The sequence below is a fragment of the Peromyscus eremicus genome, chromosome 5 (assembly GCF_949786415.1).
Source record: "Peromyscus eremicus chromosome 5, PerEre_H2_v1, whole genome shotgun sequence".
Lineage (NCBI taxonomy): Eukaryota > Metazoa > Chordata > Mammalia > Rodentia > Cricetidae > Peromyscus > Peromyscus eremicus.
Window position 1 is genome coordinate 14057173 of NC_081420.1, and position 24473 is coordinate 14081645.

Here is a 24473-nt window from a genome sequence, read left to right on the forward strand (position 1 = left end):
AAATATCTCATTTTCATTTTATGTGTGTGTATGAGTGTTTTGTTGCACGTTTGTAAGTATACCACATGTTGCTGGTAGAGTCTAGAAGGAGGTGTGTATTGGAGTCCCAAGAACTGGAGTTATTGGTGCTGGCACTAAATTTGGGTCCTTTACAAGAGCAGTAGGTTCTCTTAACCTCTGAACCATATCACCAATCTGTAGGAGGAGTTTTCCTGTCCCACAGCTGCTCTCAAATAAACACACTGAGGCTTATATTAATTATAAATGCTCGGTCAATAACTCAGGCTTATTACTAACTCTTACAACTTAAATTAACCCCTTTCTATTAATCTATGTATTTCCACATGGCTTGTGGCTTTACTTGTCCTCCAGCATGTCTTGCTTCATGTGTCCTGGCAACTCCCAACTCTGCCCTCCTTCCCATCATTCTCCTAGTTTGGTTGTCTTGCTTTTAATTCCTGCCTGGCTACCAGCCAATCAGCTTTTTATTAAACCAGTCCAAGTGACATATCTTCACAGTATACAAAAGGATTACTACACAGCACCAATCCTGTTATGATTTTTTTTTTAATTTTAAGACTATTTCTTTAGTTATAATTGTCAAGAATGAAACACCTATATAATAGAGTAGAATCAAGAATAATTTTACTTGTGTTGTTTTCCTTGGTCCATTCTGGATCTTATTTTATTTTTCAGTTTAAGGGTGTGTAACAAAGATATAAGCTACCTATGTTCAAATAGTCTTACCTCGAAATCCAAGTTTTTTACGTAAACTCTATATTTTATAATTTTTAGCAACGTTCTTTCTCCCAAAAATTTTATCTAAACCATTGGGGTTTTTTTTTCATTTTTTTTATTATTAAGAGATTTTCTATTCATTTTACATACCATTGGGTTTAACTTTGAAAACATTTATAATTTTCTTATGGTATTTTCTCATAAAATTCTATTACAAAAAGACTATAGAAAGCTGGGGATATAGTTCAGTGGTCTTTTCTAGCATGCACCAGGCACTGTGTTGAGTCCCCAGAACAATACACACCCTCAAAATACCAAAACAAATTATGTGTGTTTGTATGCATGTGTATATGAGTACATTTTTCTTGTGAAAGCCAGAAAATTAATAGACATACCTATACTTTGTCCATTGTCTCAGTCTTGTCACTTTATTTCCATTGATTTATAAAAGATTATACTAGTTTGTTTTTTCCATATTAACAGTACCCTTCTATTTGGATAGATTTTACACTGTTTATTGTATATTTAATTCAAATGTGCTATTAGGTACCATAAAAGTGTAAAAGTAGAACTCTGTTAAGTAGTCCTGGTGAGCTTTCAGTCACAGAGAAACTGAGGCATGCACACAAAATGACACAGTAGGATAAAGTTACTATAATTAAATTATCAAAGTGAATGAACTAGTAAACAGTTTAGAGTAATAGTTGTGACCTTACAGGTCCCAGGTGCTTTAATGAAGTTTCATCTGGGGTCAGCCATAACAAATGAGTGAGATGGCGGTCAGTCTGCATTGGGGCAAAACACCAAATGCTTGAGTGTTCTAGAAAAAGCATGCAGATTCTAACGTGTACACTATAATGGAAATGACATTGGTACTTTTATATATAAAGGTGGATATTTCTAAAACACTGATAATTTTGTGTTCAACCCCAAAGTAATATGTAGACTAATACTTGTTAGTGGGCTATGCGCTTTCCTCTGAAGATTAAATTAGGAACTTTAGTCTGCATTGTTCAGTTATCACTATTAGACTGAAGATTAGGTTTTCTCTGTTACATGTATCTGGAAATCATGGCCGTTGAGAAATGGTGCTCATGGACTGGATTGTAAATATTCAGTTTGTTTGGATGAACGTGTATACAATTGAAGCTCTGCATACAGCACAACAGAATAGATTTTAAATTTCTTATATTTGAATGAATTTATTGATGAAATTATTCCTATACTCTGAAAAGTTTACACTTAATTCGTATTTGAGGATCTCTAGAGTGAAGGAATCTTATTATTCTTTGAGAAATGGGTAGAATTTTGATTTTTTTCTTACAAATTTTTTTTATGTAATTGACTGAAGACTATCTATGTGACCACAAAGCATACAACTGAACTTTTCTAAACTGGTTCTATACCAAAGAGTAAAATTTTACTTTATCTGGAAAATTTTGCCTAGATGTGACTACCATTTTTCTCAGGATAAGTGAGAAACACAGTAGAATAGCTGCCTTAACAGAAAGAAAGTTGCTGCTTAATGGAGAATGTCGATGAATCATAAAGTCAATGGAAGGTCACTTGGAACACTTGGCTTTTCACAGTTTTTTAGAACATCTGCCATAAATGCTTTTGAGATACAGTAAATGTTAAGAAAGACAAACAGTTGAAAGTTTCTTGGAATTCTCTTACTTCATTAGTCATGGGAATGGCGTATCTCATACTAGTGTTTGTATAAAAGCATGCTATTTAGATGGCAGTCTAGTGTAAACTACAAGGAGCTTTTAATGCTGTTTAGTTTCATATCATTTTGTTTTGAAACTAAGAGATTCAGTCTGGATTATTTTTGTAGTTACATATAAGAATTTTGGACGTCTGTGTTTAAACAAAATTCTGTCATAGTGAGATAAAATGATAATATTAAACTACTGTTTATGTTCCTTTAGACATTAGGTACACTACTTTAGATTATAAACTGCATTGATGGTGTTTAAAAGTATGACCCTATAGGTAATCTTTTTAAGCAAATAAAACTGTTTGGATGCTTTCCCAGAGCAATTGGATTGCCCTCCAGGCGAATCTCTTCAATACGGTCCCGAATGTAACGAGTGTCATTAGCCTTGCAGAATGTATCATCTGTAATTGAAGATATGCTGTTAAACTGAAAAATAAAAGGAAAAATACTCAGAAATCTCAAATCAACCTTTTGTACATTATATACAGGATCACACAGGATATTTTGCCTGAAATGTGATCTTTTTAAAAAATATTAGTTCACAGTAATGACAACCCTCTCTTGCAAACTGAACATATTTTTAAGTGTACAGTATTGTTTTGGAATAACAGTCTACTCATTATTACTCCAAGTTGCATCTGTTCAGTATTGTTTGGAATATAAATAGAAACATGCAAGCTAGAGAAAGTATCCCAACGTGTTAACTCAAAAATGGTACTGTGTGTTTAAAATTTCTTAAAGAGGTGAAAAGGAATAAGCTGAAATTCTTGTGGTGCTGAGATGTCAACTTCTGCTCCTTTTCATTTTTTTTTTTAAACTTTTGCAATTCCCACTTGATGTTGGCCTATAAAACGAGCTAAAATGTCTCCAAAAGCACGTGTCCATCACTAATTGAGGAAAGAAGCAAAAATCAGAAATTGGAGTTCATTGCTATGTGGGGAAAGAAACATAAATCAGTGGTCTTCGAATCTATGTTCAGAGTAACTAGGAGATACATAATACTGTGCCAGTTGCTGGCAAATTACCCAGGTTGTTTATTCTCCATTATTCTGTTTGTGTCCCTTCTTTCTGCCTCCACCACACTACAGAAGGCTCGAAAGGAATCCTGGGTCCTGGAAGCCAGCACAGATTTTGGCATAAAGAAATTGAACTTGGAATTTCTTGGATGATAGGAGTGTCTTTAGTTGTTTATGATTTCCCTCTTTCAGAATTTTGAATTATAATAATGGGTAACTCATAGTGACCACTCTAGAAAAATGCAATATAGGGACAAGACAAAACAAACACATGCTTTGTGCTGTACATGCAGTGGGAACAGTGTTGTCAGACAGAATCATGGACTTAGAGGGTCTCCATAGACTCAGCGGTATCGAAATTGAATTTTAGACTACTCAGCTGGTGTTGGAGAATTGGTTAGTATTTAGAAAACACCACACACACGTGTCACAGGTGGTGTCAGAGCAAAGATGCTCACCTCTCTTAAATGTGGCCTGTTAGAACAGACAGCACAATTCCTACTACTGTGGTTGTGGTTCCTGTGTATGTCTCAGTGCTGCTTGGTTACATAGTGTGCCTCTTGTTTTCTTCATTGTCCTCATTGTGGTCACCATCAAGGGAATCCTCTTTTCTGGGGATGGCAAAATAAACCCACAAAACACCAGATAGGCATCCCAGCCCTTGTGATCGTGCTCAATGGTTTTGGCTGCAACATGTATCTCAGATCCAAGAGTTCCAGTTATATAGACAGTGACAGTGACTACCTGGTGCCCACAACTTCTAAGACTGCCTGAGAAATAAGGAGCTGAAGAATGCCATAAATACAAATAAAAAATGTGAATGCTCAGTGATAGAACACCTGTCTACTTTGTGTAAGGCCTTGTATTCAGTCCTCAGCATTACTTAAAACCACAACAAACTGACTAGGCGGTGCCTAGAGATGTATTCTGCTTAAGAACAGACTTTATACTTCCTAGATTGGTTTACTTAGTGTACTCTGGATTGGACCTGCAGTTCTTACATAGGCATTAAGTGATCACACTGCTTTAGTGATAGAACCGTAATTGACATATAAATGAGTTTTTCTGAGTAATAAAAATGGCCCCATAGTTAACTAAAGCTAGTTTTTGTGCAAAGAATAGTTGTACCTGAAGGTGAATTACACGTAGACTTTCTGGTAAATTAGGAGGCACAGATTCCAGATCATTATGGTCCAGATAGAGGAAAGACAGCTTATTCAGTTTCTATAAAGAAGAATTTGAATGTCACTGAGGTCTATGCATTCTTCACATTATTCAAATAATGTGTACTTTAAAAACAGTATTGATATAAGACATTTCAATATTATCAATATTGGTGTGATAATTTGTTGTTTTGATTGTTATTGGGTTTTGGCCTCATAAGTAGTGTCTTTGCTTTTTAAGACATTATGATATCTAACAGCACTCTATTGCATACTCCACATTTCTCTGACCATTCGTCTCATCCCTGAATACTCAGCCCTTAATATTTGTCTAAGGAGCAGTTGTGTGGAAGATCAGTGGTTGAATCCTTCAAGTTTTTTGGTAATCCTGAGCTTTCCATAGAAGTTGTTATGTATTTCTAGAAAAATGGCTACTCCTAAGAGATGGTGCTTAGCAAGATGCTGCTTTCCCAAAGAAATTTGCCAAACATGTAACTTAGCATGACATGTGTTTTCCCATGAGGGATTTATGTTGGAATGTTCTTTATAATCAGTAATTTACTGCTGTGATTTCAGAATGTATTTTTTTTTTTACTTTACTCCTAATTTTTATATGTATCCTGTGCTACCATGTCATATTTTATTTTGGGGGGGGGTCTCACCATGTATCTTAAACTACCCTGAAACTTACTGTCCTTCAGCTTCCCAAGTGTTAGGATTACATCTTCTATGCCTCACTTGCTTAGCCTTTCCTATGCTATTATTTCAATCTTTTCTCTTTTTTTCAATTTTTAAGAATTTATGTATATGTGTTCATGTGCATAAGCCATAGTGCACATGTTGGAAGTTAGAGGACACCCCTCAGCAGTTGGTTTTCTGACGTGGGGATCGAACTCAGATTGTCAAGCTTGACACCAAGCACCCTTACCTACTGAGCCACCTCCCCACTCCTCTATTCTTTCTTAAACATTATACCTTTACACCACATAGACACCAACTAACTATCTTTCCAGGACTGCTTTTATATGAATTATAGTGACCTGATTTTACTAGTGGTTATTGCAACCTTAAGGCATTAAATAAAGTAGACAATTATCATTATCATTTTCATGCCAACTTGCCCAATATCCCTCTTGTAAAATTCAAAATATTTAAACCTACCTGTGTTCTTCCCTCCCTCCCTCTCTCCCCCTCCCTTCCTCCCTCTCCCCTCCCTCCCTGTATTCCTCCCTCCTTCTTTTCCTTTCCTTCCTTCCTTCCTCCTCTTTTTTTTTTTTTTTTTTTTTTCCTGAGATGAGTGTGGTCATCCTAAGTTTCCCAGGCCAATCTTCACCTACGGGTTTTAAGCAATCCTCTTGCCTTACCTTTCCAAGTAGCTTGGACTGCAAAGAGTTGCACTATGTCTACTGTAAACATTCTGTGACATGCTGGTTATTCAAAGACTCACCTACTTAAATTCATTTCTTTAGATTACAAAATAAATTTTAAAAAATTGTGTGTGTGTGTGTGTGTGTGTGTGTGTGTGTGTGTGTATGTGTGTGTTTGTGTGTGTGTGTGTACAAGCAGAGGTCAGAGGATAACTGTTGGGGGTCAGTTCTCCCTTTCTAGCTTGTTGAGGCAGGCTCTTGTTTCTGCTGTTGCACCACCAGGCTAGGTGGTCCATGGACTTCTGTCAATTCTCTTGTCTCTTCCTCCCATCTCACCGTAAGAGTTAAAAGATTAGAGATGTATGATATGGAACTTGGGTGTTCAGGCTTTGCAGCCTAGTTAGCCTTTACATGCTGAAGCATCTACCAAGCTCACAAGGTGTATTTTTGTTTTGTTTTTAGAAACTGAGTCTGCCCTGGTTTTGTTTTATTTTGTTTGTATTTTGAGATATGGTCTTAAAGTGTGGACCAGACTGGCCTTAAAGTCCTCATGCCTTGGCCTCTCATGTGCTGGAATTACAGGTAATTATACTATGTCCATCTGTAAGTCTGCTTTGTAAAGTCAGCAAAGAACCTTAGTTTCTGAATTCCTCGTTTAAAAAACAAAACCACCAACATTGCTTATGATAGCAGCAGCAAATCAATCTTTCAGCTATGTTTTAATAGTATAAAATGAGCTTTTACTCCAAATACCTTTATATTTACATTTACAAACATTGTTCCTGAATCCAGTTCTAATCAACAGCAAAGTGTAAAGCCTTCAGAATAATAAAAATGTAACTACGTAGGTCACCCTGACTCACAAAGGTTACATTGATTCAGGCTTCTTTTCAAGACTTTTTGTTGAGCAGCATTATCTTATACCACAAAGGGTGTTAGATGAGTATGCAAAAGAAGCTTCCCTGCCCCTTTTAATGGTTTGATCCTTTATTTTTTTTTTAAAGATTTATTTGTTATGTATACAGTGTTCTGTCTGCATATACACCTGCAGGTCAGAAGAGGGCACCAGATCTCTTTCTGGATGGTTGTAAGCCACCATGTGGTTGCTGGGAATTGAACTCAGGACCTCTGGAAGAACAGCCAGTGCTCTTAACCGCTGAGCCATCTCTCCAGCACTGGTTTGGTCTTTTAGATCATCTTGGCATGTTCTGAAAATGCCTAACCATACATATTATATGCTTTTGTGTAACTATAATCAGCTATAAATTTTTGATAAAAAACATAAGGACAAAAATAGAAACAAAACTAACAAAATCCTGTAATATTGAAAGGTTACATTAAATATAAAGAAAAAGGAATTTTTTTAAACAGGCAGTTGTGGATAGATGATACATTTATGTGATTACATAAAGCAGCATAAATGAGAATTTCATAAGTTTAGGTTCTTCTATTAGGGGTTCTCTTGTGACATTGCCTAAACTGTTCTTAAACTTCAGGTCCTCCTGCCTGAGACCCCTGGGTAGTTGCAATTTTAATGTGTGAGATCTTGTCTCTTTTTTATTGCTGTTTTTATTTTTATTTTTATTTTGAGACAGTCTCTATATCTATCTATCTATCTATCTATCTGGCCCTGGCTGACTGGAACTTGCTATGTAGACCACACTAGCCTCAAAAGCACAGAGATCCTCATTTTTCCATCATGCTCCACCATACCTCACATCTTTCCTTTTGTATAAAGTTGTCTTCTGCCAGCAATAGCTTGAGCATCTCATGCTTTTGCCTAAGGTTACCTTCTCTGCCCTACCTAGGGTAGAGAGTGATTATATCATAGCTATGGAAGTCCTGGACTGGTGTCATTACTTATTTTTTCAATTTCATAAAACATTTCCATTCTTTTGAAATTACTTGACATATTCTTTGAGGAACACTGCAATATTATCTACTAAAGTTAAATATAAAAGATATCAGCTATTCCTGGTTAATAGTAACAATACAATTTTTTTTTAAAACAATGAGCAAATAGTGTTTACTTTTAAATATAAAAATGTTCCTTTGTTATTAATAGAAGACGCCCAGTTCTATGTCTTTGTATGATATATGTATGGTATACATGTTTTGCTTCTTTGATTTTGTTTGGTGCTAGGGTTGAACTTAGGGCCTCAAGCATGCTAAGCATTCTTTCTACCACTGAGTTATGCCTCCAGCCACACATACACACACACACACACACACACACACACACACACACACACACACATACGTTCCCTTGTGGAATATAAGTCTTTTTGTTCCAAGTTCTGAAAGTATTGGTGTGGGTAAATGGCAGCTATAGCTGTCTTGGCTTCTTATCTTGTGGTATAGAAATATGCTTCAAAAGTAAGAGATGAGCAGAATGGGAAAACAAGCACCAATTTAAAAGTATTATCCCTGGGTCAGTGAGATGCCTCATCTGTTAACATACTTGCTGCCAAGCTTGATGACCTGAGTTCCACATGGTTGAACTTGATGACCAGGACCCACAAAGTGGAAGGAAAGAGCCAGCTTCCACAAGTTGTTCTTGCCTTCTACATGTATACCTGGTATGTGCCCCACACAAAATGAATAAACACACACGGTAAATAAATGTATGTAATAAAAACTTATAATCACTAATATTGTGTTCAGTCATGATATGGCATACTTACTTTGAATGTGTTTGCTTTAATCCCTTTACTCTTGATTTTGTTATGTTTAGCATTAAGTAAAGTAAGCTTCGGAGGAAGAACTGGAAGTCTTAGTAGTTGGTTTTCAGCAAGTGTAAGTTCTTCTAGCAGAGAAAGTTTTGAAAAAGTACTATCTTCTATGTCTTCTATCAAATTTCCCGTAAAATCAAGTCTTCTTAAGTTAGCTTGATAGAAATAAATGCAAAGATAGGATGTTTGAATCTCATTGTGTAGAAAAGCATGTAACAGATCACTCAAGGCCCTCAGTTTCTCTTCAGAACCCAGGACAGTATTTGCAGTTAGTAACTCAGTCAAGTTCATCTTGCGGTGTTGGTAATCTAACCTACAGCCTGGTACCGCAATTCCAGCTGTGCTATCATGAGGTGCTGGAAATTGAACCTGGGGCTTCATGCTTGGTAGGCAAGCACTCTACCACTAAGCTACAGTCACAACCCCATAAGTAAAGTGTTGTTGAACATTGAGTGTTTCTGTGTCTATCAACATTGAGTATCTAACAATGATGCCTTTTCTTACTGTGGTCTTAAAAATGTATGTATGGTTCAGAAGGTATCTTAGAGTTCATAGTCTTTCCATCCTTCTCTGAATTCATTATGAACAAACATGTCAAAGGAAATTTTTACTGCACATAGTAGGGAAAATTGTGGTTAATTGGATTTAATCATGTGATTATTTTTTAAATTTTTGTCAGCATGATATATTATAATTGTTAGTACATTGTATTAATTTTTCTCTACCTTCTTATTTAACATAACAAAGACAAAAATGTTCCCTGATTTGTTAACATGGTGCAGACTAAGAGACTGAGACAGATTCACTCATTCATTATCTTTCTCTCTCTCCCTCAGTTGGGGGTGGCTTAGGCCGAGATGATTAGGATATAGTTTCTTTTCATTCATAGTATCTGTTTTCTAAAAAGTTGTTGCAACACTGAGTTTGTGATGTTGCTTCTAGGAGAGCTCCAGAGGCAGGTGCTTATGAGCTTCTGTAACTCATTTTTGCCAACCAATTAATATGAACCTTGCTTTATATATATACATATACATATTTTAAAGACAGCTTAATATACCCTTCGAATTCATAAACATTGGTATAACTCATACTTCAGTAAATTCATCTAACACTTGCATTTTCTGCATAGGCTCATCATTACTGCCTGCATTTAGAAATACTAGATGGCACTTCAGCACTATACTTGTTGCCATTTCAATTAACATTTTCAATGTAAAGCAGAAAAATGTGAAAAATATGATGCTAGATGTGCTGAATAAGACACTGCTACGTTTTATGACAACTGAAAGTAGAGCATTGCCTTGTTGTACCTTAGCTGGGAATTTATGCTTTGAGTAACTCAGTTTTGTTGTCGTTGCTCTGTGAATTTCTGCTTGTGATCATAAACGTACTGGGAATTGAACCCATGGCTTCATATGTGCTAGGCAGGTGCTCTAGCACCGAACTACATGTCCAGAAAGGTGGATTTGCCAATATGGAATCTACAAAATAAAGGAAGACCAACTGTCCTTCAGTCTGCAACTTAGACTTACTAGTGACAGCATGAATAATCTGTCGTTAGGCTGAATCTCAAACGTGGAGTTGAAAAAGCTGGGGGTGTGACACAGTGGTAGAAAGCAGTTGCCTTTTTTGCCTGGGGGGCAAATCTTGGACTCAATTGCTGCACTCCCAATAAATAAGGAAATAAAATATTACTAAAGCCAGTGTGATTCTTGCTTGTGATTTTCTTCAGGAACACTTGATGACCTAGGAATCTAGAAAACTGGCAAGGAATGAGTAATCCAGGACTGGGACTTGGTATAGCCGAAAAGGGCATTAGTAGTATGCTGACCACAATACCTTAGTTCAGTTAAAGTTTCTTAGAAAGCCAAAAAGCGGATTGCTAATGATCTGGCAAGAGTTAAACACCACTGTTTCTGAACTGTTTCAATTGAATCATCCAAGGAATGTGGTTGCTTTTCATGATAATGAGTACAGCTTGGTATCAGTATTTTTAAAAGTTGTTCTCCAGATTTTTTTTAAAGATTGTTAATTATGTGTACATGTGTTTGTGTGTGGGTAAGTGCATGTGTGAGTGCAGGTGCCTGTGGAGTCCACACAGTGGTATCAGAGCCCCTGCAGCTGGAGTTTCAGGTAGTTGTGAACCACCTGATAGGGTTCTGGGCATCAAACTGAGCGAGCAGCAAACTCTCTTAAACACTGAACCATTTTTTCCAGCTTCCTCTCCAGATATTTCTTTTTTTTTTTTTTAAAGATTTATTTATTATGTATGCAGAAGAGGGCGCTAGATCTCATTAAAGATGGTTGTGAGCCATCATGTGGTTGCTGGGAATTGAACTCAGGACCTCTGGAAGAGCAGTCAGTGCTCTTAACCTCTGAGCCATCTCTCCAGCCCTCCAGATATTTCTAATGTGTAGCAAGGTTTAAGAGTTATAAGTTAAAGCAAAGGAGCCAAGTGCTTGTAATCCTAGCACATGGGAAATGAGGGCAGGAGGGAGGAGTTGAAGATCATCACCCTCTACTGTATAGTGAGTTCAAAGCCAGTCAGTACTACATGAAATCCTGAAGAAAACAAAACAGTAAAAAGATAATAAACAATTAAAAAAAGGAAAATAAAAGCAGTCTGTGTATTTATGGTGAAAGTGGAAAATGAAGTATCTAGTTAGTTGAAGTAGCATCCTGGTCATGCTGATACTTCTTACCACCTGAGGCAGTGTGTATACTGAAGATGATACACTATGTTAGATGGAATAGTAAAATCACCAGTAAAAAATGATCACAGAAGTCTGGATGGAAAGAAAATTCTTCTAGTAAGAAGAAAAGATTGATTTTTGTAGTGTGTGTAGTACACTTGAATACCCCAACAGTGCTGAATATATATAGCAAGTGAAAATATGTAGATATTTGTGCTTTTATGTTTTAAACTTACGCATATCTGCAAAGTCTTTGGCGGTCAGCTTTTTAATTTTGTTGAATCGGGCATAAAGATAAGCTGATTCCTTTGGCAATGGTGGCACAGCATCAATGTCAACTTCTTCACAGTAGACAGAGCCACTTAAACAGACACACAACAGGCATGTAGGCATTTCTAAATTAGGAGACAAAATCATAAGCATAAACTGATTTGAAAATATTTGTCATCTGATGGTAAAATTATTGTTATAATGAATGCTGTGATTTGAAAAGGTATGTTACAGAATCATTGGTATATCAAGAAAGATAGTTGTGGTAACCAACAACCTGTATTGTACTTAATATTTCATCTGAATTTTACTTAAAGTATATATTCAACATATTTTATTACTTTACTTATTGTATGTATGTGTAAATTTGTGGGTGCATGCATACCACAATAGGTTTGTGGAGCTCAGAGGACAACCTGCAGGAGACAGTTCTCTCCTTCTACCATGTGGATTGAACTCAGGTTTTTGGGCTTGGCAGCAAGAAGTGGCTTTACCTACTGAGACATCTTGCTGGCCCCTCTTTTTTCTGTTTTTGCTGTGATTATCTAATTGCTGATCTTGTGGAGGGCTACATTTCCTCATTTGAATGTAAAAAAAATAATAATAAAAGGAATCTACAGTGAATAATTTAAGGATTGATTTATCAAGTTTAATGTTTTTCAAGTTTGATATGTTGAAAACATTTTTCAAATAGATTACAGTAGTTAATGACTTTAAAATCCCAAGTGAAAGGAACAAACCATTAACTTGAAAATCAGTCATTGCTGGAGTGTTATCCTACCTCCAAATCTGACTTGGGCTCTTATTTAGATGCCTAGAGTACTCCTTGGTTGATCATCCCCTCTCCACTCTTCTTAGTCCTCCTTACTTCCTCACCCCCTGTATCTTTTATTGTTTGAAAAGTACAGGCCTTACTCTCTGGGGTTGACAGCAATGGGTACGTGGATCTAGCTGACCTTGGACTGGAACCATGAGTTAGAATAAGTCTTTTCCCTCCGGTATATGTCCAAGTGATGAAAAAGCTAACAGTCTTTTTAATTTTAGCCATTCAGATAATATATATAGTGTGTTATCTTAATTGTTTTAATTTGCATTTTCCTAATGATTATATGATTTCCACAAAGTGTCTATTGTGTTTTTCCTTTTTCTCCTAAGTTTTGTATTATTATTGTAAACATTTATTCTATGTTATTTCTAAGATTTACAGTTTAAGTGCTTTGCCTAGTTGTAACTTGTTTGGTTTTTTGCTAGTGTCTTTGAAGTACAAATGTTTAAAATTTTAGTCAGTAATTTATGCCTCTATAGTTTATGCATTTCTGTTGTATTTAAGAAGTATTTGCTAACCACTCTGGTAGTCAGCTTTCTTTGCTATGGCAAAATACCTGAGATAATCAAATATAAAGTGGAACTTTTTGGCTCAATTTAAGAGGTTTTAGACCATGATCAGTTGGATTGGTGCCTAAAAAGGTCAAAAGAGGACTCACGACCTCTCTGGGCACTGCAATTACAGATGTTTGCAAGCCACCACGTGGGTACTGGCAATTGAACCTGGGTCCTCTACAAGAGCAACTTGTGCTCTTTACCATTGAGCCATTTCTCCAGACCCTTGAGTTAACTTCAAATATGTTATCAGGAATAGGCAAGATTCTTTATTCTGTTGGTGCTGTCAACATGACTTCTGGAAAGGTTTATTTTTTTCTTTATTGGATTACCAACACATTGTCAGCAACCACTTGGCCATATAATAAAAGCCTGTTTCTGTGCTCTAATATGTTCTATTAACCTTCTTATCATTATATTTATTTACTTTGGGGTTGTATGCCATGACATGCTTATGGAGGTCAGCGAACAACTAGGAGGAGTCATTTCTGTCCTTCCACCATTAAGTTTCAGGATTTGAACATAGGCTATCAAGGTTGGTGGCAAGTGCTAATCCAGATCATTGGCCCTCCATAGATCTTTTAATTTTTAAAGAAATTTTTATGCCCAAACATAGTATCTTGATTCCTGTGTTTTTATAATATGTCTTGATTTTAGGTAGTAAAACCATCTGACTTTATTCTTTTCAACACTCTTTTGACTACTCTATGTCCTTTCCATACTTTATACATTTATATATATTTTCATGTTTTAATGAATGCTTTAAAATTAAATTAAATATGCCCATTACTATTTATGAACATACGTATTGTCAACATCTCACAGTGTCCCAAACCCATCTTGGATTCCCCTACCTCAGTCCTGAAATTGGCAGTCTTTTCACTGGCTCTCAATGGAGAGTGATATTAGAAACAGAGAATTCTCAGTGCTCTTGGTGTCTCATTGCTGGAGGCTCTTTCATCAGATAAGGCAAGATAATAGAAGTGTATGTATTTTTCCTCTGTAAATACTCTACATGTATTCATACAATATGTACACATATATATGTACATATTCATATATGTATGAATGCATAGCATATTAGCACAGACACCAGAGGGGAAAGCACATGGTATATTTCCGCCTCTGTCTCTATATATGAACTATTGGTTGATACTGATACCTTCTGTTCTAATCCAACTCCAACGTGTTCTTTCTAGCCTTCTACCATTCTCTGTTTATAATGATCTTCTGTAACATTGAGAAACATGACTCTCATTAACTGTATCATGTTTACTCAGTCTAGAACACACATTAAGCATTTTTAATATTACACTCCCATAGCACTATGAATATAAACTTGCCTACTAGAATTTAGTATAGTCATAGCCATATAATGTTGTTTTAGCTAATGATAAATTTCATACACGATAGTGTATGATTATAATGTTCCAGATTATAATGTAAGTGAAAATCTTGTATGACCCAGTGACATTGTGGTTGTCAGAAAGTCACATGCAGTGCATTGCTCCTGCGTGTATGTGGGGGAGGTGACAACATCCATGTGTGTTGATGCTAGGTATGCAGACTCGTTGCATTGCCAGTATTTCATAATGATAATAAACAACTGAGTTACTACTAGCATATATATATATATATATATGCAATTTTTGACATTATTTTTAGAGTGTATAACATTTTCTAAGTTTTCTGTAAAACAATATTGCTGGGTTATTCTAACAGCAGCATTGTGCATTTTGCATCTGCAACATCTCTTGATTGTTACATTTTCTCTCATGTTAAATTTAGTCTCACTTTTTTTCTTCATGCCCCTAGGAGCAGTGAGGCAGTCTAACACCTTCACCCACGTATGCACACTCATACAGACAGACACTATATGGGCTAGGATGTATAATAAACTATATCATCTAGATATGTGTAGTCTATAGTGTTTACATAATAAATCATGTAATGTGTAGTAAAAAACAAAATGTATCCTTGTCTCTTTTTACAGTACTTTAAAAAGCATTTTGTGTGTGTTACGTGTGCATGCACACACATGTGACTACAGAAGTGGAGATCAGATGACAAATTGGGGTATTGGTTATCTCCTTTAATCAAACTTTGGTTATCTGGCTTGACGCAGGTATCTTTAGTTGCTGAGCCATCTCACTAGCACACTTTTTGTCTTTAAGCAATGCATGGCTGCTTCTGATTTGCTTCCCTTTAACTTCAAGATTTATAGTCAAAATACTGCACTTAGGATTTAGTTGCTTAATGGTAAAATGTCTTGTGTATGATAGTGTTCTCTGTTGAGAATATTTTCATGGAATAAAACAATATTTTCATGGTAAAAAAAAAGATTGAGTTGCATTAGATTTTTTTCCTTTACTATGTTATGTTAATTCAAAATAAAATTAACTGTTTTAATGCTTATATTTCTATTTGTTTTTATAAGTTTATATTTACTGACTTATCTACATACATGTTCTTTTGCTTATATGAAACAGTATTGTTCTCAAAAACTAAGCCTACACGACAATTGTGTACTCATCCCTAGTTCTTTAGCTCATTCCCAATTCTCCCTCCCTTCTACTCATGATTTCAGCAATTTCCTTGATGTAACTGGCCTAAGGGTCTTTGTTTTTTAAATCCCCAAATTTAATCCAGAGTCTTACACATGCAAAGCGAGTGCTCTGCCACTTAGCCACATCCTCAGTCCTTCTCAGTTTTTAGAAAATTCCCTCTTCTGTTTCTTCTCACATAAATGAACAGCTGCATGTAAGCTTTCTTAGGTCATTTTTTAAAATATGAAGGCAGCATGTTAGAGATACATACTCTTATGGTTTACTTTTTTTTTTTCACATGCTTGTATTCTGGTCATCATTCCATGTTCTTATAGGTCTTCTTCACTTTTTTTTTTGTTGTTCTTTTATTTTGCTTTTTTTTTTTTAATATAGAGTCTGGCTGGCTTAAAATTCTGTATAACCAAGTATGACCGTGAATTTCTGATCCTCTTGGGACTTAGCCTTGAGCCATGTCATTGGTTGGCCCTCAGATAAATTTTTGTTCAGTTTTGTTATTTCAGTTTATAAGTTCTTTATAGATTGGCAACATTACAACTTTATAATATTGCAAATATCCTTCTCATTTTTGTCTTTTGCTTTATGTAAAAGTTTTTTCTTTTTTGTAATTTTATGGAGTAATTTTTAAAATTGTTTCTATTAAAATATCTGGATTTTGAGCCATCCCACTCCCAGACTGTCTGCTAGTAATTTTAAGGCTTCATCTTGTACATTAATTTTTTTAAAGTTTATTTATTTTTTATGTACATTGTGGTTTTGCCTGTATGTATATCTGTATGAGGGTGCCAGATCCCCTGGAACTGGAGTTACATACAGTTGTGAGCTGCCATGTGGGTGCTGGGAATTGAACTCGGTTCATTTGAAAGAGCAGCCAGTGCTCTTAACCACTGAGCCATCACTCCAGTCCCATCTTGTATGTTTAGATCCCTGATCATTCTTAAGTTTATTTTTCTTTTTATGAAATATGGGTCTAATTTATCTCTCTCCAAATGGCTATCTAGTTCTCCTAAGCTCAGTTATTTAAAATATTTCTCCCTCAGTGATTGAGTGCTTGAGTGCTTTTCCATGCTTTAATTATTCTGTTTCAACAGTTTTTGTTCATGTGCTTGTATCTCCATCTTGTTCAGCATGATATGTTTTATCTGGCACTGTTCAGTGTTTCTACAGCTATTTTTTTTTCATTTTTCCTTATATGTATTTATAAATATTTTAGAATCCACTTTCCTAGCATTATCAAAAATTTGATAATCTTAGTGAGGTTGTCTATATTTTCTGAATTTAGAGAATAATGATATCTTTATGATATTGAGTCATCCTGTCCAAGAAAAGGATATCTTTCCAATTATTCAAGTCTGTTTTTACTTAAAATACTTGCCAGATTTTTAGGATGTGTTTTCTGTTTTGGTCATTTTAATTTTATTGTAGCAAGATGGAAATTGGTGTGGGTGGGTTTTTTCATGTTTTTGTGTGAAACCAGGTTATGTTACTTAATAAGAATAAATAAATAAATAAATAAATAAATAAATAAGAGCCATAAAGTATGACTTGTAGTTTGTTATTTTACAGTAATTTTTCTGTTACTGTAATTGAAACAGACCTGTAGTTACTTACGTAGAATCATGGTTTGTTTTTGTTTTTTTTTCCTCCTTTGTGCTTTTTGGTTGCTTGCTTGCTGCTTTTTAAAATACTATTCATTGAATTTAGGGCCTAATACAAACACTCTACCAGCACATCCCTGGCTTCTGTAAGTTTCCTCAAGATAATAATTCATTATATTATATTGGTTGTAAGTCTGTTGGTTTTATTTGAAAAATAATCTTTAATTCTTTCTTGATTCGTTTTTGAGACAAGGCCTGTTATGTATAACCTTTGCTAACCTGAAACTTGCTATGTAAACAGGCTGACTTAGAACTCATTCAGATCTGTCTGCCTTTGCCTCCCAAGTGCTGGGATGAATAAAGGTGGATGCCACCATGCCAGGCTTTTGAATTGATTTTTTTTTTTTTTTTTTTTTTTTACAAAATAGTTATATTTACTCAGTGTCATGCCTTGGATATTTAGGCCAACAATACATATTAGTTTAATTGAACTGCAGGGGAAGCTTTCTCCAGTCGACCTTTGTGATCCACTTGAGCCACTGCACAACAGACCTCAGGCTTTTCCTAGACTAAAGTGCTTGGGGTGGAGGTGGGGGAGGAACTAAAAACACAAGGAATAAGCAGAAAACAGCTGTGCTTCCCAACACAAGTCGTGAAATAACTTTACATCGTTTAGGACTGGAAGGTGTGTGACCCAGGCCTTTTGCCAGAGTACTGGCCTTCCCTCAGAGTTCTTGGCCCACAGCAACTGCCATTCTCCAAGCTTCCGCCAAGTCCTGATAGTCTCATCAGTGATCCACATTCCTCACCTCCATCATTGAATTGATTTTTTATGTGGACAGAAACATACCTTTTCTAAAGGATAGGTTTAGACAAAGTGCTGAATGTTCTTGAATGTTCTAGTCTATGGTTTTCAATCATAGTGTAAAATGATAGGTGATGAGCAATTCCCATTAAACTATAATGACTTTACCATTGAAGATGAAATTTCAGTTTATATGTCTTGAGACAATTTTTGATTACTACAAGGAATAAAATGTCTTTGTAGGTATTTTTAAAAGATTCTTTTCAGAAATACTAGATGATAGATTGTTCATACTTACCATCATTTTCTTTCTTGGTGGGTAATGATGGTACAGCCTCATCTTTTTGTAACTGAAGACTTTTCTCATCAGGAATTATCATAGTTTCCTTTGCCTGTTGTAAAGTTAGAAGTTTGTTATCAGGTGTAGTAAAACAAAAGTCTGACTGTAAACTGGAAGGATCACAAACATTTCTCATAGTCACAGAGATATTTTATCAAGATTTTCTTTATATGTGTATGTCTGTATATACAAGGAGATATATATATATATGTATAAAATATGTATATATATGTATTTGTGTGTGTGTGTGTGTGTGTGTGTGTGTGTGTGACATACATATTAGACAAAGGACAGCTTGTAGAAGTCAGTTCTCTCCACCATGTGGGCCCAGGGGTTCTATGGCTGCATGAAACTTTATGTGCCAAACTGTCTCAGCACTTTGTTAAGAATTTATACATAATTCCATTTCATTATTCATTAAATCACACTGTTAAAACTCTAGGTAGGATATACATTCCTGAGTGAAAGAATCAGCTTTTTAAAATTTTTTGTTTCCATTGGCTGAACTCGGTATTTGAGAAATATTTAATATATTGAATTTCTAAATGTTAACTAAGGAGATAATTCTCTGGGAATGAAAGTTTTTCTAACTAGAACTATTCCTTATATAATTCTTTATATGAACTAATTTCCTCTTGTCAGTATCTATCCTTCTGAGCAACAGTACAGCTATAGAATGTAACATATGAGTAAATTCTTTCATGACCTGGATTCTTTCCTGCCTTGGCCTTAGGATGGATCCCTTTTATTCTAGTCTCTGCATCTGATCAGGCCATTGGTGTAGGCTATTAACACTATATAACTGAGCACTGTCATTTCCCCTTGGTCCTCTTTTCAGAGAATGTGTTTTCTGCTGGTAGAGTATATGTATTGTATGGGTACTGTTCCCTCTACCTTCCCCTCCTTGCTCCATGTTGTCTCAGTGGACTCCTGACCTTACCCTTAGCTCTCCTTTTCCCGTCTGTGTACTGCCTCAACACCACTCTTCCCCGTTCAGGTCTCCACTTCACACAACATTGGTCTACACATTTATGTTGATGGAAAACTGCTTAAAGCTCCATGTAGCTGAGCAGAAAATTTTAAAGTCCAGGGAAGTTTGAAAGTGTCTTGCAGTTGGTTGATAGACTCAGATCATTCCAGTAAGACAATAGGTTATAAGCTTTTGTTGTTTTGTTTTTAATTTTAAGCGGTTGCTAGAGATACCTGTCTATTTTGTCTTAACCATAGGTAGAAATAATATAGCATCTTAACTCATTCCTTTGGAAAAAAAGAAACTGTGGCATTAACATTAGCTCGTTGTGAGTTTAGGGGGAAAAGCATTTGGACTGGTTAATCTTAAAATCTTTACTATCTGATTTGTAGTAAAAATAACTTTTAAGGTAATGAATATTATTATATATCTGTCTCTAATTTTCCAGTGTGTGTGCATCACACACAGTGGGCAGCATATAATTTTATGCTATGTTAACTTTCTCCTCCTCCTAGTATTTCTGTATGCCCAGGAAAAAAAAAAAAAAAAAAAAAACAAACCACAAGTAATTGCTTTACCCTGAAGGTTGGATGTGAGTGATTGTGGTATAAAAGCCATAACTCAGTGACATGTCATTAGAGATCTCTGGTATAAATTGGTAGAGTCTAAACTGTTAAATGTGATTAAAAACAAATCCCCATAATAAGTAGTTTTTCATTTGTTGGTACTATATGTAGCTGGCATGCATAACCAGTAAGTATTCTTATATTTACTTCCTTGGACTGTATTTTTCTGAATTCTATAAGAATAATCTGATAATTTATCTTCTCCTAATTTATTTGAGACATAACATATAACTGTATTATATTATATAGCATTATTTAATAAATTTCAGCTGTCAAAGATCATCTTGAAGTCTAATGTCTTAAATTTTAATTTTTGGTTTCTCTAGCTACTTTTTGTTTACCATTTGGTACTATTTATTAGTTAGGAATCATGCATATTTGAAAAATATAATTACTTTAAATCTTAAAATGCCTTTCCCTTCCTCATCTTATCAAATATTGAAATTAAAGGAAAAACATGCATTTAAATGTGTATCATTTTAGAATATAAATTTAAAGTAGAAATAAAATACCTTAGTATTTTTTCCATGCAGGTATTTATCTTCATAGTCCTGGCTAAATTTGGTTTCTTCAAAATTATCTGTTCCATACTCATGGTTAATGTGTGAGTCCGGCTGAGTTTGTGGTGCTGGCTGTGTCAGAGGCACGACCAGTAGCAGGAGAAGGGTAGGATGCAGAGTCTTCATTTCAGCAAACTCAAGGTGACTGGAACTTAGTAAACTAGTGACCTGATGACTGTGGAACAAAACTCTTTTTTCCCCTGGAAATAAGAATGCAGACTATCGAAGCAATATTTAAAAGCTTGGAGGATGTTTTGGCACGGTGTATGCAGTAGGGACAAGAGAACAACTCTTTAACCCTTAGTGGTCCTTAATTTGATACTCACAGTTTTCTATGTAGCAGTAAAGATGCTGAAGAATTCAGAGAGTAGTTTTATTTCTTACCTATCAAAAATTTAAGAACTGTTGCCTAGTTTGGTAACAATCAAATGCCGTGAATAGGGGATACTTGTATGCAGTCAAAGTCTTGTTGGGATACCTGCAGTATAAATGGTTAACACGAAGATCCATGATCCTGTGTCATGTGGAGTTAAAAATATCATATTTCAACGTTGCTGCTTTAAAGGAACTCTTGATTCATATTGATGTAAAAGAAACAGTTCTGAGAAAAGGATTAAAACTTAAACCTTAAGTTTAACTTTATAAAAAGTAGACAGTAACACTTTTCAGCGGTGTAGAATATAGGAAAAAACATTTAATTCTCTAGTTTTATAAATTTAACAGGTTATCACTAGTTTTAGTTAATAATCTTGCCTTTTTAAGCTTAAACCATGAAAAGTGCAGCAATACCACTGCAGACTAGGGTGATTTAAAACCTTAAGGGAGGAACTTTGGAGAATGTACTAGAAAGATTCTTTGAGGCTCACCAGTGAATTTTAACTGCTGAGTACACACTTCAAACAGTTTTAAAACTGCAAACAGAATCACTTAGTGGTGCTGATGCTACACTAGAGATGCCAATTTGTCAAATATCCAGTGGTTGGAATTTCAAAATAAAATGGGTTAGTAACTTTTTCTGCTTCCAGTTCTTCTCTACATTGATGTTAAAGTTATACAATGATATATGAAAGTATTGCTGAAAATTAATTGCTCAAGGAAAATGAAATTTACACTACAGATGACTTTCATTTATTAAGACTTTTAGAATCACACTTTAACACACAATATTTAAATTAATATTATGAAAAACAAGCCTACCGTAGTCGCTGGTTGAAGTCCTGTGTGGTTTTCCTCAATAGGTGTTCAGGTCTGTGCATTAGTCCCAAGTGGGAGGTGAAGGAGCAAAGCTGTGGAATGGTTTCAAACTGCTGGATAAAGCTTCAGGGCCCAGCAGCTTCAATTCCATGTGGTGGAATCCAACAGCAGATTCCATGTGGTGGATATCTTTGCCAGCATTCCTTCTCCGGGGTGAAATACAGGGTATTATATGAGAGAATGTGCTGAAAATGTTTGAAACTGCAGCACCAGGGCTGCTGCAGTGTACTGGAATCCCTATCTCTTTTACCCTGTATATTAAGCACTAATCTTTTAGTGAATATTAGTTTATAAAAATGACGTATTTTTTAAATCATGCTTTTATTTTTGTGATTTTCTGGTATATACAACACTTACTTTTGAATGAAATGGAACACCAAACCAAACATAGTCTTTGTTGTTAATTTAATAAGAACTAAGCATTTTGTTCCCATACTATAGCTAGTACATCAGAAATTTATATGTAAAGTAAGTTTTAACCCCAATTATTTTGAAGTTTTGTCCTTTAGTTTTTTAATTCCTTTCTTTTAGTTCATAAGAGTAGGAAAATAGCCGGGCGGTAGTGGTGCATGCCTTTAATCCCAGCACTCAGGAGGCAGAGCCAGGTGGATCTCTGTGAGTTCGAGGCCAGCCTGGTCTACAGAGTGAGATCCAGGACAGGCACCAAAACTACACAGAGAAACCCTGTCTCAAAAAAAAAAAAAAAAAAAAAAAAAAAAAAAAAAAAAAGTGGGAAAAATAGCTAGGCGTAGTGGTGTACACTTTTAATACCAGCATTTGTGAGGCAGAGGCAGGTGGGTATCTGTGAGTTCGAGGCTGGCCTGGTCTACACAGTGAATAGTACTCTGTGTTTTGTCTGAGTTCCCCAGTCCAGGACAGCCAGAGTTACAATAGTGAGACCCTTCTTGAAAGAACCAAAAGAAAAAGGGAATGTGAAAATAGTTTTTTTTAAAGTTTGATTTTTATAATTTTTATAGCAAAAAATTTTTACTGAATGAAACTTTATATTAAATTTGATTTTGAAAAACTAAAGTAGGGGCTGAGTGTAGCTGTGCATACCTTTAATCCCAGAATTTAGGAGGCAGAGGCAGAAGGATCTCTGTTAGTTTGGTCTACACTGCAAGTTCCAGGCCAGCCAGAGCTGCATAGTGAGACTATGTTTTTAAAAAACAAAACTAAAAAGTAGTAGTGTAGATACCATGCAAGCACCTTTAAAAACTAATCTTAAAAAAATACTTACTTTTGCTGGGCACACACCTGTAATCTCAGCTCTTGAGAATCAGAGACAGAAAGAAGGAGAGTTCAGGACTAGCTTGGATTACATAGCAAGCCCTTGTCTAAAAAAGTTAACTTTTGTTATTCTTTGGTGCTTTTAGTAGCCAAAGTCACAATTCCTTTTTCCTAAAGAAAAATGTGGATAAATATTTAAAATAGAGCATGAGATCTGGAGAGATGGCTCAGGAGTTTAGAGCACTTACTGTTCTTGCAAAAGAGCTTGGTTCAGTTCTCTAAAAGGAATAAGAACTCAATGAAGAAAGTCCAACCAATGGTTGTGACTTACCCAGGGCAGAGTTTCACATAAAAACCAGGCACTGGAACAGAGTCTAGAGTATGCCTGTGGTTGAATTTACTCTTCAGTTGACTAGTTCTGCATAGCCTAAACCACCTATCCTAAGTCATGTGAATGGTTTTTCTGGCCAGGCTAACCTACCTCTAAAACTATTGTATCTCACCAGTCCCATCCAAAACAAAGACAGAACTTTCAAGAATGACATAATCACTCCTGGGAAGGTAAAGCTAAGTTCAACCTCTCTTTAGGGAAAGCCAGAGTCCTTATATACAGTTCCCTATAGAACTGTTTGAAACTGAGGTTGTTTTCCATTTCGGAAAAAAAATGTTACATCCTGATAGAAAATTCCTTAGCTTTAAAGCACTGTTAAACATGAAAGCTGCCAAATGCTTTAGATTAGACATTCTGTCCACTAAGAATTTATTCTAGAACATTTGTTTAGGTAACTGCTGTATTACCCTTGGTGCCTTATAGGGATTTTATTTCTTCAAATGGGCCTCATCAGCCAGATGCTTCTTCCTTCTAATTGTTTCTCAGCAGTAAGCAATTAAAAATGTGTTGAGTGGAGCTGAATTTTCAGGTTAGCATGTAGCTCAGTTTGGATAGTGTCTGCCTAATAGTCAAGAAGCCCTAAGTTCCATTGCCAGCCATACGTAAGACAGGTATTGTGGTGCGCGTCTAAAACCCCAGCACTTGTGAGACAGAGACAAAAGGATCAGTATTTCAGAGTTATTTACAACTACATGGAGAGTTCTAAGCCAGCTGAACTATTTATTTGAGACGTTGCTTTTAAAAACAGATACCAGGCACACTTTATGCACTCATGCAGCGTGTGTGTGTGTGTGTGTGTGTGTGTGTGTGTGTGTGTGTGTGTGTGTGTGTGTATTGTTTTGGCCAAGGCATTGAGTTTCTGGCCAGCCTGGTCTACATAGTGGTGAGTTCTAGGCCAGCCAGGACTACATAGTGAGACCTTGTCTCAAAAAAAAGGAAAAAAAAAAAGAAGACAAGAAGCAAGGGTTTTCTGGGAAAATAAAAGGGGGAGAGAGAGGAGGAGGGGAGAGAAGAGAGAACGTACTAACAGAAACCAACTATCCAGTGGGTTGGTAT

At 35.7% G+C, this 24473-nt stretch overlaps 2 protein-coding genes across 2 annotated transcripts in view; one reads left to right on the forward strand and one right to left on the reverse strand.

Annotated features, from left to right (window-relative positions):
* Positions 1–24473, forward strand: part of Cenpp (centromere protein P) — a 207859-nt gene that overhangs the window by 39507 nt on the left and 143879 nt on the right. The gene's annotated exons all lie outside the window — the stretch shown is intronic.
* Ogn (osteoglycin) lies at positions 1378–21911 on the reverse strand. The gene is made up of 7 exons (XM_059262971.1): positions 21740–21911; positions 20495–20742; positions 18345–18438; positions 11666–11824; positions 8689–8891; positions 4603–4698; positions 1378–2884 (listed from the first exon to the last, which is right to left on the reverse strand). Exons 2-7 carry the CDS (start codon positions 20666–20668, stop codon positions 2714–2716), a joined length of 897 nt encoding a protein of 298 aa, XP_059118954.1. The 5' UTR covers positions 20669–20742; positions 21740–21911; the 3' UTR covers positions 1378–2713.